Genomic DNA, 16,456 nt, shown 5'->3' with positions numbered 1-16,456 from the left:
CACATGGCAGCTAACAACTGTCCATAACTCCAGTTCCAGGGGATCCGACAGCCTCTTCTGTCTTCAGTGGGCACTGCATGACATGGGTGCTTACCTACATGCAGGTGCAGGCAATACACTCATACACATAAAATAATAAAATATTTTTTAAAAAAGAGGGGCTGGAGAAATGGTTCAGTGGTTAAGAACACTGGTTGTTCTTGCAGAAGACCCAGGTTCGAATCCCAGCACCCACATGGGAGCTAACAACTGTCCGTAACTCCAGTTCCAGGGGATCCAACAGCCTCTTCTGTTCTCCATAGGCATAGCATGACATGGGTGCACTTACCTACATGCAGGCATAACACTCATACACATAAACACATAAAATAAAAATAATAAAATATATTTAAAATTTTGTTAAAAAGAGAAATTAAAAATAAGATGTTTAGCTTGTATTTTATAAATCCATCAAATTGTCTTAATATAACACCCTAAATTTAATTGTTGTTGCTGTTTGGTTTTCTGAGACAGAGTCTCCCTGTAGTCCCAGCTGGCCTGGAACTTGCTATATAGACCAGGCTGGCCTCAATCTCATAGAGATCCACCTGCCTCTGCCTCCCAAGTGCTGGGATCAAAGGCATGTACCGCCATGCCCAGCTTTAAGGGTGTATTTTACTACTTCCCAAAGTTGTACTCAGTCTGTATTTGGAACTTACTGCTCAACAGTGCCCTGGAAATTTGCCTGAAGAAACCATAAGTAACTGAGAACCCCCACTCTCTACACAATCAGCAGCAACAGGTGAATCGGAATCAAGTCCGGCTTCTCTTCTTTTTATTTTGTCTGTCTCACTCCTTCATTAGAGAAAAATTTCCACTCTTCTCTGAAATGTCAGCACTTAGGGATCTGAGACAGGAGGATTACAAGTTTGAGGCCTGCCTGTCCTGCACAGCAAAACCCTGTCTACCAACGAGAAAAAGAAGGAAACAAAGAAAACCAGAAAGACTGAGTTCCACGATACCAAACTCTGAAATAAACGTTGGTTTTCTGATTTAAAAAGATAAATGGAAAACAGGAAAGAGAAGACAAGAAAGGCAGGAGGGCAGCCCAGGGAATAAATGTTTTAAAACTGTCAGAGGTAACAAAATGGAAAAATCCCCCTGATTGAAGGAAACCAGTTTCCAAGTGCCCAGCATGACCCATGTAAACAGGCCCACACATGGTACGCTACAGTGAAACCAGACACGATGTCATCAGATGTAGTAGCACACATCTGTAATCCCAGCACTTGGGAGGTAAAGGCAGGAGGACTAGGAATTCAAGATCATCTTTGGCTGTATAACAAGTTCAAGACCAGCCTGGGCTACATGAGATAGTATCGTTAAAAATAATAATAAAATTTAAAAAATATATATACACACACACAATTCTTTTTTTGTAAGAGAAAGAAAAGAGTCCTATGAAACAGGGGGCTGGAGAGCTGGCTCAGCAGCTAAGAGCACTTGCTGCTCTTGCAGAAGACCCGGATTCAGTTCCCAGCATCCACATGGCAGTTCACAACTCCGGTTCCAGGGAATCTAACATCCTCTTCTGAACCTCTTGGAGGCATTGCATGCATGTAGTGCACTTACATACATGCAGGCAAAGGACTCATAGACATAAAATAAAGATAAATAAATTTTTTAATTAAAAAAATGATAAAAAGGGCCGGGCGTGGTGGCGCATGTCTTTAATCCCAGCACTCGGGAGGCAGAGGCAGACAGACCTCTGTGAGTTCAAGGCCAGCCTGGTCTACACGGTGAGTTCCAGGACAGCTGGGGCTACAGGGAGACCCTGTCTCAAAAAGACCAAAAAAAAAAAAAAAAAAATAAAATGGTTTCAGACTTCTCTACCACAATAAAAAAAAAAAAAAGTTAGACAATGAAGTAATGTCTTCAAAAATCTGGGGGGAAAAAAGTTTATTTCCAACCTAGGATTTTATATGCAGCCAAACTGTTAATCAAATATGAAGATAACATTTTCACTCATATGAGGTCTTTTTTAAATGCAATATGTATCAGTAAACTATTGCGATTAATTTCATTTTTTTTCAGTCTTTTTGTGACAGTCTCCCTGTAGCCCCAGCTGGCCTGGAACTTATTATGTAGATCAAGCTGGCCTCCATCTCACAAAGATCTGCCTGCCTCTGCCTCCCAAGTGCTGGGACTAAAGGGGGGTGCCACTACACCTGGCTATAATTAATTTCTTTTGTCAACTTGATTGGATTAAGAAAGGCCTAGTGCCTTGGAGAGGCACACCTTGGGTGTGTTTGTGTGGGTATTTTCAGAGATTAGCTGAAATTTCTGTGAGGCAAGAGCCACTCGAATGTGGACACCAGCATCCCTGCTCCCTGATCTGCCAGTATTGAGCCAGAAGCCTCCCGTCATCAAGCCTTCTCCACTGAGATGAATGTATCTCTCAAACCATGAGTCAAAATAAACCTTTCCTCCTTAGGGTGTGTCTTATCAGGTATTTGGCCACAGTGGTAAGAAAAGTTGCTCACACCACCATTAAGGAAAGCAATCCACCCAAATAAGGTGAGGGATGTGAGAGGAGTGAAGGATAGTGTTAGGTCACCGACCCTCTAGCCACAATCTCTCCCCAGAAAGCCAGGCTCTCCCCCAGCAGCTCTCCCTGGGACAGAGCCCTGCAGTGGCCTTGCACTCTCCCCGCCTCCTGGCAGCTGCAGGCTAAGTTTATGGTCTGGCCAAGTGCCTGTCTTCATACCCTTTGGCAGGTAGGCAAGGTCACATGGTGTAGAACTTGCCCTCCACGGCCCTGAAAACCTGTAAGACAGATAAACTTCCCTTGTTCTCAAGATCTGAAGGGAACTGGGGAATCTAGATGCTTCCATATTCTCCCTTCTAGGCCCCTCATTGCTGTCTATGCCCATGATGTCATAGCTCCTGGTATTCTGGGAACTGAAGGCGTTCTGTCTCCCTTTAAGACCGCTCTGCAATTGGGATCACATGTGGCTCCTCCCACTGCAACAGGGCTAGGCTTCTCTGCCCTTCAGAAGGGGCCCAGACCTTAGCAGACTGCTTGAGAGTGCCTGGATCCGGCCCTGCTTGGTGCTAGAATATGAAGATTCACATTTCAGAGCTGTTTGGGGTTCACGGGCGATGCTGTGGAATACAATACCTCTGAGGTCCTAGGAGAGCCTCAGAGATTAGCTCTGTGACTCGGACTCCTCTGTACCATCTGCACAAACAAGCAATGCCAAGAATCAACTGAGACTCACGCGATGACTGCTCCTCAATGAATGCTTCTCCATCACCTAGTTATTCTCCCAGTGAGAACGGCCCAGCCTGCTTTCAGTCCACCTCTCGTTTAATATTTCCTTCTTCTCTAACTAAACCAAAAGCTTTTGGAGAGCAAGCTCTTTGCGGTACTTATATTAGCAATATTCAAAATGTTTGCCCTGTAATGGTTTCAAAGAAATTTCTATTAAAAACAACAATTTTTTTTTAAAGACCTCACCACACTGTCTACAACACAGAACCTGCTCTCTCCTGATTGCTCTCCCACTTCAAGGTCCAGGCATGGCTGCCCATGGTTGACAGAGGTGCTCTCTCCTAATAAAGCTTTTCTGAAGGGTAATTGCCTATCAGCCTCTTTACAGGAACCTGCCACTACTTTCCTTTTGCGAAAAGATAAACGCATTAATGCAGGAGAGAACCAAAAGGATTCTTTAGCATGCTAGTAAAGGAACTTCAAAAATGACAGCCATCAGGATCAGTATGACTTGGACAACAAATGCTTATCATTTTGTGTTTCTGTGTGTCTATGGTGTACGTCTCTGTGCATCTCTATGTGTGTGTTTGTGTCTGTGTATATGTCTCTGTGTCTCTATGTGTCTGTAAATGTATCTGTGTGTGTGTGTGTGTCTATGTGTGTGTCTCTGTCTCTGTGGTACCTGTGTATGTATCTGTCTGTATATATGTGTGTCTATTTGTGTATGTCTGTCTCTGTGTGTATGTCTGTGTGTTTCTATATGTCTGTGTCTCTGTGGGTATGTCTGTTTGTGTATCTGTGTGTTGCTGGTTATGGAACCCAGGGCTTTGAAGGCAAGGCTCTACACTGAGCCTTTATGCCCAGAAGACAGATGTTCTGAGTGCTGTCATCCCCCAGATCCCATCTTTCATGGTATTGTCTTCTTAACCTGCCATACCCAGGAATGAATGGCATTTCTCTCAGGGTCCTGACTGTTGCCTTCTAAGGAAGGGAGCTGTTAACAACTCTCAGGAAAACTGAAGGTAGACTGTGGCCCAGAGACTTGGGAGTCTTCACCAAACACTGACAAGATTGCCTTTCTCTACCTACTTAGAAACATGCTTGAATTTATATGTTCTATTGTGTTTTGTTTTTTTTTTTAATCTTATGTTTTATGTGTATTCATGTATTGTATTGCCTGAAACTATGTAAGTGTACCCATGGAGGACAAAAGATGGTATCAGATTCCCTTTAGAACAGGAGTTATGGACAGTTGTTAGCTGTCATGTGGGTGCTGGGATTCGAACCCAGGTCTTCTGCAAGAACAACCAATATTCTTAACCACTGAGCCATCTTTCCAGCCCCTTGTTTTGTTTTGTTTTGTTTTTTTGAGATAGGGTCTCCCTGTAGCCCCAGCTGGCCTATAACTCACTATATAGACCAGGCTAGCCTTGATCTTAACAGCTATCCACCTGCCTCTGCCTCCCAAGTGCTGTGATTAAAGGCATGTGCCACCACAACCAACTTTGCTTCTCTATAGTAATCACCCTTACTGGTGATATATTAAGTAGCTAATGAACAATAATCAACTGTTTAAAAGAAAAAAGAAATCAGTGTCTCACTGCGGAGAAGGACCAGTGAGCCCAAAGAGAGGTCAGTGTTGTAAGCATGGTCAACAGTTGTCAACAGCACAAAGGTATGCTGAGACTGATCCCTATAGGTGCTGCTGGCAAATGCCTCCCCATCATGAGGGCCCAGATAGCCCAGAGGACAAAGCTCTGGGTGAACAAAGCAAGAAGAGCAGGTGGGGACTGCATGGCTACCTCTGCTACTGTCATTCATTAGCTCCACTCTCTGAGTCAGCCCTGGGCTAACTCCTATCTAGTTCATATGGGAACCCCAAGATCACGTCTCATTTGTGCTATACCAAGTCAGGGGCTTGACTAGCCAAATCCTCAGAGATCACACAAGCCTTTGGGAATTGCTCGGCTGGAGAGGGCTTGACTACAATGTGAAAGACCCTAGATTCAATCCACAATACTGGGGGGGGCGGGGGAGAGATGAACACAGACATGGGACACAGGGCCTAGATCCAGTCCAGGTCTGTTTGATTCCAGGAGCCACTGCTCTCCATCACTTTAACCAAGGAGAAAGAGACTAAATTTCAAAACATAAGATCGCCTCATCATGAGCCAGGCATTGTGGTGCATGCCTTTAATCCCAGCACTTGGGAGGCAGACGCAGGCAGATCTGAGTTCAAGGCCAGCCTGGTCTGCATAATGAGTTCCAGGCCAGCTGGGTCTACAGGGAAACCCTGTCTCAAATATACTCCCTTCTGAAAAAAAAACTCCATGTAAGAACATTTCCAAAGCTCTCACTAACTAGAAAGAGGGGAAATAGCAGAAATGGAGTAGGGAGAGGCTGGGGATGGGATGGATGGGAAAGGGGGAAAGAGATCCTGAAAAAGAAACCGAGTAAATGGACAAAACTGTGCCCCTGGTCTTAGGGACCACCTCTGGTCTGAGGACAGTGTGCTCCACAGCCGGGGCGGGCCAAACAGACCTGGGCACCCAATCCTCCCTCTGCCTCTCATCAGCGCAGCTACATCCGACTGCCAGGTCTGAAGACTCAGAAAGAGTTTGTTGGATGAAATGAATAGCTGTAGCCAAATGAAGATTCTGTTTCCCTATAAAGCACGAATAACAATGCCTGCCTCCAGGCTCTAAGAGGGTCATCACGGGGGTAAGCTGGCCACCACCACCCTCCCTGCCACATCGCCAGCCTATCTCCCCACCCTGACCATGACATGCACAGGGACAGGAAGCATCCCTCTGCTATTTGGTCTGTCTGTGCCTCTCTCTCCACCCATACTCATGCCCAGCTACTGTGGGCTGGGAGAATGGTCTGGCTCCTGAGGACACACCTGGTCACTGCGGGAGACCCCGTAGCGCAGTTCGTTCACAAAGTGCTCGCAGTTCTCACTGGTCAGCTTGTAGAGAACTTCCTGCCCCAGCAACTCTTCTGCTCGTTGGATGATTTTACTGGGAGGCAGTGGGCTGTACTTGTTATCATGTTTGTTATTGACCTGGTACTTGTCGCTCCCGGCCACATCGTACAGCAGTTCTTTCTTCACTATGGCCTTGTCAGTCAAAGCGGACATGATGCTGGCCACCCCAGCTCCCGCAATTTCACCTATGAATCCAGAGAGAACAGAGGCATTGGTCCTGGGCAGGGCCACAGAGACTCAGGGCTGGGCAACCACCCTTAGCAGCATCCACAGAGGATGAGCAAGATGAGACTGGGTCAGAGACATGCTGTGCAGCTTTAGAGAAGGCACTTGTGGCCTCTGGGCCCTGGTTTCCTTATCTAAACAGCTAATAAAGTTCCATGATTTACTATCATATGTGGTTGTTGAGGTTCAGATGGGAAAGTGAGATAGGGTCTCAGTTTGTAATCCACATTGGTCTGACCTGGAACTCACTATGTAGCTTAGGCTGACCTCGAACATTAAATAGTCCTCCTGTCTCAGCTTTCTGAGTGCTGGGATGACAGCCATGCACCACCACACCCAGCTACTGGAAGGTTTAGCCCAGAATGCAAATCTTCTGTGCTGCAGCTGCTTGATTGCACCATGAGCCATGAGCACCTCCTCTTTCTGGGGAATAGCGTGTAACCTTTTGATTCCAACTGCGTTGTAGCACTTGGCCTCACAAAGATGATGACTACAGAAGTGGCCGCTCTTCCAGAGTCCCCACCCTTCCAGGATAAAAGAGACCAAAATGCTTCAGCTGCTCCACTACGACTGAGACCCAGGGGATACAGTGGCAGTCCTGGCCAAGGTCCAGGGGTGAGAAGGGGCACAAAGTTCCAAAAATGAAGTGACCTGAAAGAGGAGGCACCTGGGTTCTGCAGGGCCAGTAATGAGGCGGTGAGGGTCATCTAATACAGCACAGAACCTGGGCCTCCCAACCCATGGGGGACGGGCATGCTCTGGGTGTAATGGCTGGAAAGGGGTGTGCACCCAAGAGGTGAACCCGGAAGCCCACAATGCATCACACAAAGAGGCTCCCTGCCAGGAGCAGGGCCCCCTAGGTGCAGCAACAGCACCCCAATAAACTGTACAGGATCAGCCTTCAGCTGTGACCCCTATAGGACATCAGCAAGGAAGGCTGATCGGGTTCCAGATCCTGCTTCACTTGGCTTTCCAGAGAAGCCTGGCGAATTCTGAGTGACTAAGAATAGGGTGGCACCTAAGTAAACAGGCATTATCTAAGCACTCAGGAGGCTAAAGCAGGAGGATCACATGTTCACAGCTAGTCTGGGCTATACAGTGAGTTCCAGGCCAGCCTGGGCTACATAGCAAGCTCCTGTTTCAAAATGGAAAAAATAAAATGACAGATACCCAAGTGGAGATGCCCAGTAGTCAAGAACTGATACAAATCAGGAGCTGAGTAGAGTCTAAGTTAAAGATACAAACCTAGGAGACATTGACAAACAGAAGGTACTAGAAGCCACAGGGTCCAGTGAGAAAACAGAGCTCCAGTTAGGGTTGTGAGAGGGAAAAAGAGAAAGGGAACACAAGGAGACCAAGAAACACCCAGTGGCAAAAGAAGGAAGATGGGTGCCACCTGAAGAGTAGAAAATGGCCATGCTTGTCAGCAGCTGCAGAGAGCGACACAGTCCACCACCAGAATGGCTTCATTGAGATACGAAAGTCTCTTGTCAGCAGTGGGAAAAGCTTCAGCAAACAAGAAAAGAGCCTGGGTGGACAAAAAGGGAGAGGGTGACAGAGAGAGATAGGGAGTAGGGACCTGAGCTAGCTGGGGAGACAGCACTTTGAGGAGGTCTGCTCTCTGGGCAATAGGAGAGAGACAGACAGAGACAGAGACAGACAGGGACTGATCAGGAGAAACCAGTTGTTTCTGTGTTGACAGGAGAAGAGTTCAGAATGAGGAAGGGTATTTGAGAAGCAAAGTGTTTTTGAAGGGTAAAGGAGAGTCCTGGGCCCACAGTAAGGAGATAGTGTTCAAAGTAAGGGCATGGCTGGGGTTTTTTTGTTGTTGTTTTTTTTTTTTTTTCATTTTAATAGAAGGCAGATTATGTAGACACAAAACAGGTGGTTGGTTTAATTAGGGGTGGGATGGGAAGAGGACATCTGCTCTGGTTAGTTTGCTTTCTCTATAATACAGGGTAAAGGCCACTGTTAAGGCCACTGCTTAAAAGCAAAGGGGTGCCAGGCACAGTGGCACACACCTTTAATCCCAATACATTGGGAGGCAGAGGCAGAGGCAGGTGGATCTCTGTGATTTTGAAGCCACCGTGGTCTACATAATGAGCTCCAGGCCAGAGTGTCACAGTGAGACACCGTGTTAAAAAAACAAAATCAGGGACTAGAGCAGTGACTGCTCTTGCTGAGGACCCCGGGTTGACTCCCACTACCCACATGGCAGCTAACAACCCATCCATGACTCCAATTCTAGAAGATCCCATGCCCTCTTCTGACCTCCATGGGCATTGCATGACACAAGTACATTTACATACATGTAGGCAATACACTCATTCACATAAAATAAAAATAGTTTTTAAAAATCAACCTTTAATTCCAGCACTCGGGAGGCAGAGGCAGGCAGATCTCTGTGGGATCAAGGCCACAGAGATAATACACAATGAGTTCTAGGCCAGAGTTATATAGTGAGACCCTGACTTAAAAAAACAAAAGCAAAAGCAAAGGGATAAGCAAAAAGCACATTCAAAATGTCCACAGAACAGAGGGAGTGGCTCAGGTGGTAGAGTGTTCACCTAACATGAACAGAGTCCTGGGTTCAACCTCCAGCAACCACATAAACTGGTCACGGTGGCACATGCGTATACCCAGCACACAGGAGGTAAACACAAGAGAATAAAAAAATTCAAGGTTGGGGCTGGAGAGATGGCTCAGCGGTTAAGAACACTGGTTGTTCTTGCAGAAGACCCAGGTTCAAATCCCAGCACCCACATGGCAGCTAACAACCGTCCGTAACTCCAGTTCTAAGGGATCCAACAGCCTCGTCTGTCCTCTATAGGCATTGCACGACACAAGTACACTTACCTACACGCAGGCAATACATACATACACATAAAATAAAAATAATAAATAAAATATTTTTTTTTAATTTCAAGGTTACATAGAAAGGCTACATAGAAAGTTGGAGGCCAGCCTGAACTACATTGACACCCTGTCCCCAACACACCACACACCCTAAAACAATGTCTATAACAGCTCTGTTCATAGCAGCCCAAAACTGGAACCACCTGATATCAGAAGAATAAACAACAAATTGTGTTCCAGTCAGTCACATAGTGATTGAATGAGACCACAAGAAGACTACACACAACAGCAACCACACTCTTGGGAACAGAAAGTGAAAGGAGCCAGGCAGCCAGGCCTGGTAGCACAGGCCTATAATCCCAGATATTTAAGGGATGGTGGAGAGTTCAAGGCCTGCCTAGCCTACAGAGTAAGTTTAAGGGCAGCCTGTGTAATAAGTTACACTAAGGTGAAACCCTGTCTCAAAATGAAAAAAGGGGCTGGTGGTTAAGAGCACTGGCTGCTCTTGCAGAAGACCCAGGTTCAATTCTCAGTACCCACTTGGCAGCTAACAACCATCTGTGACTCCAGTTCCAAGGGATCTGACACCTTCTGAGCTCCACAGGCATTGTGTGACATGGGTGCACTTACATACATGTAGGCAATACACTCATAGGCACATGAAATAAAAATAAAAAATATTTTTAATGACATTAAAAAGAGGGATAAAGGGCTGGAGCGATTACTCAGTGGTTAAGATCACTGACTGCTCTTGTGGAAGACCCGGGTTCAATTCCCAGCAACCACATGGCGGCTACGAACCATCCTTAACTCCAGTTCCAGGGGAATTCAAAGCCCTTTTCTGACCTCCACAGCATTGCACAAAATGGGTACACTCACATACATGCAGGCAATACACTTGTAAACATAAAAATAGTAAATAAAATATTTTAAAATAAATAAATAAAAAGAGGATATAGCTTGGGGTAGAGGGCTTGTTTAGCATTGTGAAGCCCTGGGTTGGAGGGAGGGAGGGAGGGAGGAAAAAAGAGCACAGACCAAGTGATTCCTCTCCCACAAAGTTCTAGAACAGGCAGAACTCTTCCATAGTTAGAGAAACTGGAACAGGAGTTGTTGGGACAGGGGAGGCAAGAGGGACCCTTCCAGGGCAATGTGACTCTCTGAATCATGGTCTGAGTCATTGTCACCTGAGCAGGTTTTTTTAACTAGGGAGGGAGGGAGGAAAAAAGAGCACAGACCAAGTGATTCCTCTCCCACAAAGTTCTAGAACAGGCAGAACTCTTCCATAGTTAGAGAAACTGGAACAGGAGTTGTTGGGACAGGGGAGGCAAGAGGGACCCTTCCAGGGCAATGTGACTCTCTGAATCATGGTCTGAGTCATTGTCACCTGAGCAGGTTTTTTTAACTCACTGACTCACGCTGAGTGTGGTGGTGCAGAAGCAGGAGAATCACTGTAAGTTCGAGGCCAGTCTGCGCTACATGGAGAGTTCCAGGCTGGCCACAACTACATAGCAAGACTGTCTCACAAAAAGAAAAAGTCACTTAGTTTTTGTTGCACTGTGATATATTTAGGTTACACTCCAGTTCAGTAAATGGTTTAAATAAAGATGCGGAGAAGTCACCTAGCAGTCCTTCCGAGTACTTGTGCATGCGTGTGTGTGTGTATGTGTGTGTATTACCACAGGACTCATGTGCAGGTCAGAGGACAGCCTTGGGTGTCAGCCCTCACTTTCCACCTTGTTTGAGGCAGGGTCACTTGGTCATTTTTTCCACTGTGTATGCTAGACCAGCTTGCTACAAGAATCCAGGGATTCTCCTGCCTGCCTCCCATCTCACTGAAGGAGCGTTGGGATTACAGGCACATGTTACCACACCTGGTTTTACTTTGGTTCTAAGGATTTGAAACTTCGGTCCTGGGGCTATAGAAATGGTTCAATGGTTAAGAGCATATGGTGCTCTTGAGGAAGACCCAAGTTCAGTCCCTAGCACGTAGTTCAGGATGTTCACAACTGCCTATAACTCCAGTTCCAGGGGATCCTATGCCTCTGGCCTCCCCTGGGACCTGCACTCACATGCACATACCTACACACAGATACACACACACACACACACACACACACAATTTAAAATAAATCTCTAGCCAGGCATGGTGGTGCATATCTTTAATCCAAGAACTCAGGAGGTAGAAGCAGGCGGATCTCTGTGAGATGGGGGCCAGCCTGGTCTACATAGTGAGTTCCAGGAGAGTTGGGACTACAGGGAGACCATGTCTCAAAAAAACCACCAAAATATTTAATAATAATAATAATAAATATGAAACTTAGGTCCTCAAGTTTACACAGCAAGTGCTTTACCCACTAAGCCACCTCTCCAGCCCATTAAGTATTCTTAGTGTTAGTTTAGAAATAAGTCAAGGCTGGAGAGGAGAACCCGGATTCATAACCAAGTCTGTCCAAACACTGTGCTCCTCTTTCAGGAGTCTCAAGCTTGAGAGTTGAGTGAGTTGTACACAAAACACTTAGAAGCAGAGCTGTGCGTGGCTACCTGCAACAGGCCTACACAAGACTAAGCCTGTCAACAATCAGTCATGAATCTGGGGGGGGGTGCTGACAGGGCCCTGCCCTTCTCTGATGAACTACTGCCTACCGATGGATTCCAGCGGCAGGGCAGTCAATCCTGGGTACCCACTCAGAGAGTAACAATCCCATGGTCACACCGATAACCCTCGTTAAACTCAGTACATCTCAAAAAAAAAAAAAAAAAAGAAGAGAAAAACACAAATGTGGGAAAGGGACTTATAGTGAGGGCAGCGGTGGGTAATCGATGCCAAGGGGCTAGAGAAGGTGGGGGTTATGGTAAGCAGAATGCTTTAAAAAAAAATACACAGAGCCAGGCCTGATGTTCACCTCAGCCTCTCCACAAGAAACCACACACACACACCCAATTTTAAGTAAGAGAGCTCAGAAACCTGCCACACATCAAACTTCCTTCCTGTAAAACTTATAAACAAATTGCTAACCAAGGAGCTGCCTGTTTATTACCCACAGCTCCCCCACACCTGTCTTCAAAGCCCTTGGGCCCAGCACAGTGGAGGCCCTGGTGCGCTTACTTGGGGGAGCCAGGTGGATCACATATCCATCACCAACGTAGATAGCCCAGTGGCTGTACAAAGGGCGGAAAATCTCAATCAGGTCTCCAGGCTTAGGTTCTGGCTGCAAAACCAAGAATAGTACTGTTAGGGATGACACCAGAATGGGACAGAGCTGGGTTAGGAAGGCACATACCAGCAGTCCCCAGCAATCAGTTCAGCAGGCAGGACCCATGTGGACACAGGCCCTGCCAGTCTGATGTTGGCCCACCTCACAAGCCCGTGATCCAGGCTTGTAGGGATCGTGGGCCTGGCCCCCACCGTTAAAAACTGCTAAATGCATAATACTGTAAACCTGGTCAGAAGCCCATGGCTGGGAAGGTTATAGGCCCTCACCCCCTTACCACCCCTACAGAAAAACTGCTACAGTGACAAAATTTTTTTTTTTCTTTCGTCTTTTTGAGACAGGGTCTCCCTGTAGCTTGAGCTGTCCTGTAACTCACTATGTAGACCAGGCTGGCCTTGAACTCACAGAGATCCACCTGCCTCTGCTCCCAAGGGCTGGAACTACAGGCATGCACCACCACGCCCGGCTGACAAAAATATTTTAATGCAATGGTCCAGCCTGGAAAATATTTCATTATCTATAAAGGAACAACAGTGAAAGAGTTATACCCCAAAGCCATATAATGTATAATTCCATTTATACACCACTCCAAAATAGGTTTAAATATATGACAGAAAACTGATTGGCAACCCCCAGGGGGTGCAGGGAAGAGAGGGACTAAAGAGAAAGGAAAGGAGGGAACCAGGGTAATTGAACCTGCTATACTGTTCTGATTCTCTCTTTTTTTTTTTTTTTCTGTTTCTTTCTTGTATACAATGTATCAGGATCATATCCCCCACCATCATCTCCTCTTTTCTCTTCCCACTCCTGTTGACCCCCCCTCCTCCTCCTCCTCCTCCTCCTCCTCTTTTCATATCTTTATTTGTGCAGGAGGTCACAGCTGCTGTGTGTTCATGAGTACAAATATTGTGCCGTATCCAAAAGACAGTGTTTCACAGCACTTCTCCCCATCCTTCTGGCTCTTACAGTCTTTCCATCCCATCTTCCTCAGTGTTCCCTGTGCTCAACTCTACGTATTCATTTTGGAATCAAGGAGAAAAAACTTTAAGACAACAAAAATCAGGCCAGTGAGCTGGCTCAGCAGATAAAAGCACTTGTCCTGCAAATGTGTAGACCTGAGTTCAATCCCCAGACTCCACTGTGGAAGGAGAGAACGGACTCCAGAAAGTCGCCTCCTCCCAAGCAGTGAGGTCAGAGGCTGCCAAACCTGGCCACCTGAGATGGATCACATGGAAAAAGGAGAGAACTGGCTGCATAAAGTGTTCTTCTGATCCACACACGAGTCCAGCAAGCAGGCACAAAGACACACACACACACACACACACACACACTCACACACTCATGCACACACACTAAATATAATTCTGTTTGTTTATTTTGTTGAGAAAGAGCAGGAGGGACGCTGGGGCTCAGACAGGCTGGGACAGAGGGCAAGAACTACAGGCTGAATCTACTTTGCAGGTTCAGCCAATGGGCTTTGCAAAAGGAATGAGAAGTCAGATGATCCCGAGGCTTCTCGCCAGGGCAACCGGGAGGCTGGGACAAGGCTGGCAGCAGATGACCAGAGGCACAGGCCTGTGGGTGGGCTGGACTGAAAGGTTTGTTAGGCAGAAAGACAGGCAGCTGCATACCCGAGTCTGGAACTCAGGAGAGTAGTCTGGATCACAGGTCATTCATGACTTTGTAGGGGTGGGGTCGGGGAGGGGTGTTGCTAAGGATAGACCCTTGGGCATACTAGACAAACACCCTACCACATACATGCCTCTATGAGTACAGGTCCTACTAGAAATTGGAGGCAAACGCCTGGCTAAAATGGTCTTAACAGAGAATCGGAGGAGGAACTGAAGCCCATGTAGAAGACGTAATGACTGATATTTTGTCAATCTTGAAGGATGAGGGGAACATAACGTGATAAGACAGAATTCGAACTCGGACCTAAAAACACCCAAATCCCACTCTGCACTGCAATAAGAGGTGGTGGTGGTAAGGACATAGCCTGTAAGGAATGTGTACAGACCGGCACACAGACTGGCAGGCAGGAGAAAGGGCCCTCAGGATCAAAGCCCGGGGTGGGCAGGACTCTCAGGTACGTGAACAGAGTAAGATCTCCAGAGAGCAGCCCAGGCCTGTGTGTGTCTAAGTTGAGCCCCACAGGACAGGGGGTATCTGAAGGGGAAAGAAGGCCTCTCTAGGGCTGGTCCTGGTAGCACACACTTTTAATTCCAGCACTCAGGAGGCAGAGGCAGGTGGATCTCTGTGAGTTCAAGACCAGACTGGTCTACATAGTGAGTTCCAGGCCAGCTGGGGCTATAGGGAGACCCTTTCTCAAAAAAAGAAAAGCAGTCTGAAAAGTGGGGCAGAGATGAGCCAGCATACCTCACCTTGAAGGGAGGGAAGCCGAGGCCAGGGGAGCAGAGGTTTCCTGTCCAGAGTCAGACTGAGAACAGGGAAGCCACCCACAGCCAGTTCTCCAGTCCAGTAAGGAGGGAGAAGCCAGCCCACCCTGAGGCCGACGCCACCCCTGCCAGACAGTCCCTGAAGAGTGAGCCGCACTGATTGCTGTGATTCCACCCCTAGCCCACCCCAAGCCTGCTGCAGGCCCTGTCCAGGACCAGGGTGAAAGTGAGAAGCTTTCAGAAGGGTTTGCAACTCAGAGGCTGAAGGGAAACAAAAGATGTTTTCTTTTCGCTCAAAGCCACTTGAAACATTCTGATTGGCTCACTCCACAGCTGACTCACTGGGTTTTGGAATTTTGTTTCTTATGAAAATGAAGGAAGTGGAAAGTGAGCATAGCTGTTCTGTTTTTTATTATTCTTTTCAGGGCAAATGCCTAGCTATGCATCCCAGGCTGGCTAGAGCGCTCGGTAATGTGCACGCGCGCGCGCGCGCACACACACACACACACACACACACATATTTATTTTAAAAACTAGGTTTGGTGACATGCACTTGCAGTCTCAGCACTGGAGAAGCAGAGACAACCAAATCCCTGGGGCTCACTGGCCAGCCAGTAAAGCGTCATTGGGGGTGTTCCAGGCCAGCAAGAAACTCTGTCTAGAAAAAAGAAAGCTGGAGAGCCTGGAGAAATGCCTCAGTAGTTAAGAGCACTGGCTGCTCTTGCAGAGGGCCTGGGTTCACTTCCCAGCACACACATAGCAGCTAACATCCATCTGTAACTCCAGTTCCAGAGGGTTAAACACCCTCTTCTGACCCCTGATGGCAACAGGCACACATACATGCAGGCAAGAGTTCATACACATAAAATAAAAACAAAGAAATCTTTTTCAAAAGGATGGACAGCACCTGAGAAACAACACCCATGATTGTCCTCTGCCCTACACACACACACACACACACACACACACACACACACACAGGTGCACATATGCACACAAAAAGCACTTGGCACATAGGAAATGTTCAGTAAGTGGCAGTTTCTGCTGTCACCATGGCTGGGTATGCTGTCAGTCTATTTTTATCCAGAACCAGCTGGAGACACTGTGGAGCTTGCGAAGCCCAGACTGGGACTGTTCTTCCTGTTTCCCTAAACCAAATGCTCCAGTGAATATGGAAATCCCTGACCATGTCTTTCACTTTCCATACTGAGAGAAAGGTCTGGAGTAATGAAGTCTGGGCATTGTCAGGAAGGAACTTTCCATCAGAGGGAGTTAGGAGTTTCCAGACCAAGGCTTTAAAAAAGAAGAAATTGGGGGCTGGAGAAATGGCTCAGCAGTTAAGAAAAATTCGACCCGGGTTTGAATTCCAGCCACCTCATGGCAGCTAACAACTGTCTGTAACTCCAGTTCCAGGGGATCCAATGGCCTCTTCTGTCCTCTGCAGGCAATGTACAACACGAGTACACTTACCGACATGCAGGCAATATACGCATACACATAAAATAAAAATAATAAATAGAAAAAT

The 16,456-nt window shown here is 46.9% G+C and overlaps 1 protein-coding gene across 2 annotated transcripts in view; it reads right to left on the bottom strand.

Annotated features, from left to right (window-relative positions):
* LOC103735074 (HRAS-like suppressor 3) overlaps positions 1-16,456 on the bottom strand; it is a 37,952-nt gene that overhangs the window by 16,318 nt on the left and 5,178 nt on the right. For both annotated transcript variants that reach the window (XM_008834194.2, XM_008834195.3), the window contains exons 3-4: positions 12,430-12,532; positions 6,156-6,424 (exon numbers count right to left, since the gene is read on the bottom strand). In XM_008834194.2, coding sequence (XP_008832416.1) covers positions 6,156-6,424; positions 12,430-12,532 — 372 coding nt within the window. The remainder of the gene's footprint in view (positions 1-6,155; positions 6,425-12,429; positions 12,533-16,456) is intronic.

Source organism: Nannospalax galili, unplaced genomic scaffold (assembly GCF_000622305.1).
Source record: "Nannospalax galili isolate Female #2095 unplaced genomic scaffold, S.galili_v1.0 scaffold1677, whole genome shotgun sequence".
Classification (NCBI taxonomy): domain Eukaryota; kingdom Metazoa; phylum Chordata; class Mammalia; order Rodentia; family Spalacidae; genus Nannospalax; species Nannospalax galili.
Note: the sequence above shows the minus strand (reverse complement) of the source record. Positions and strands in the feature narration are given on the sequence as shown.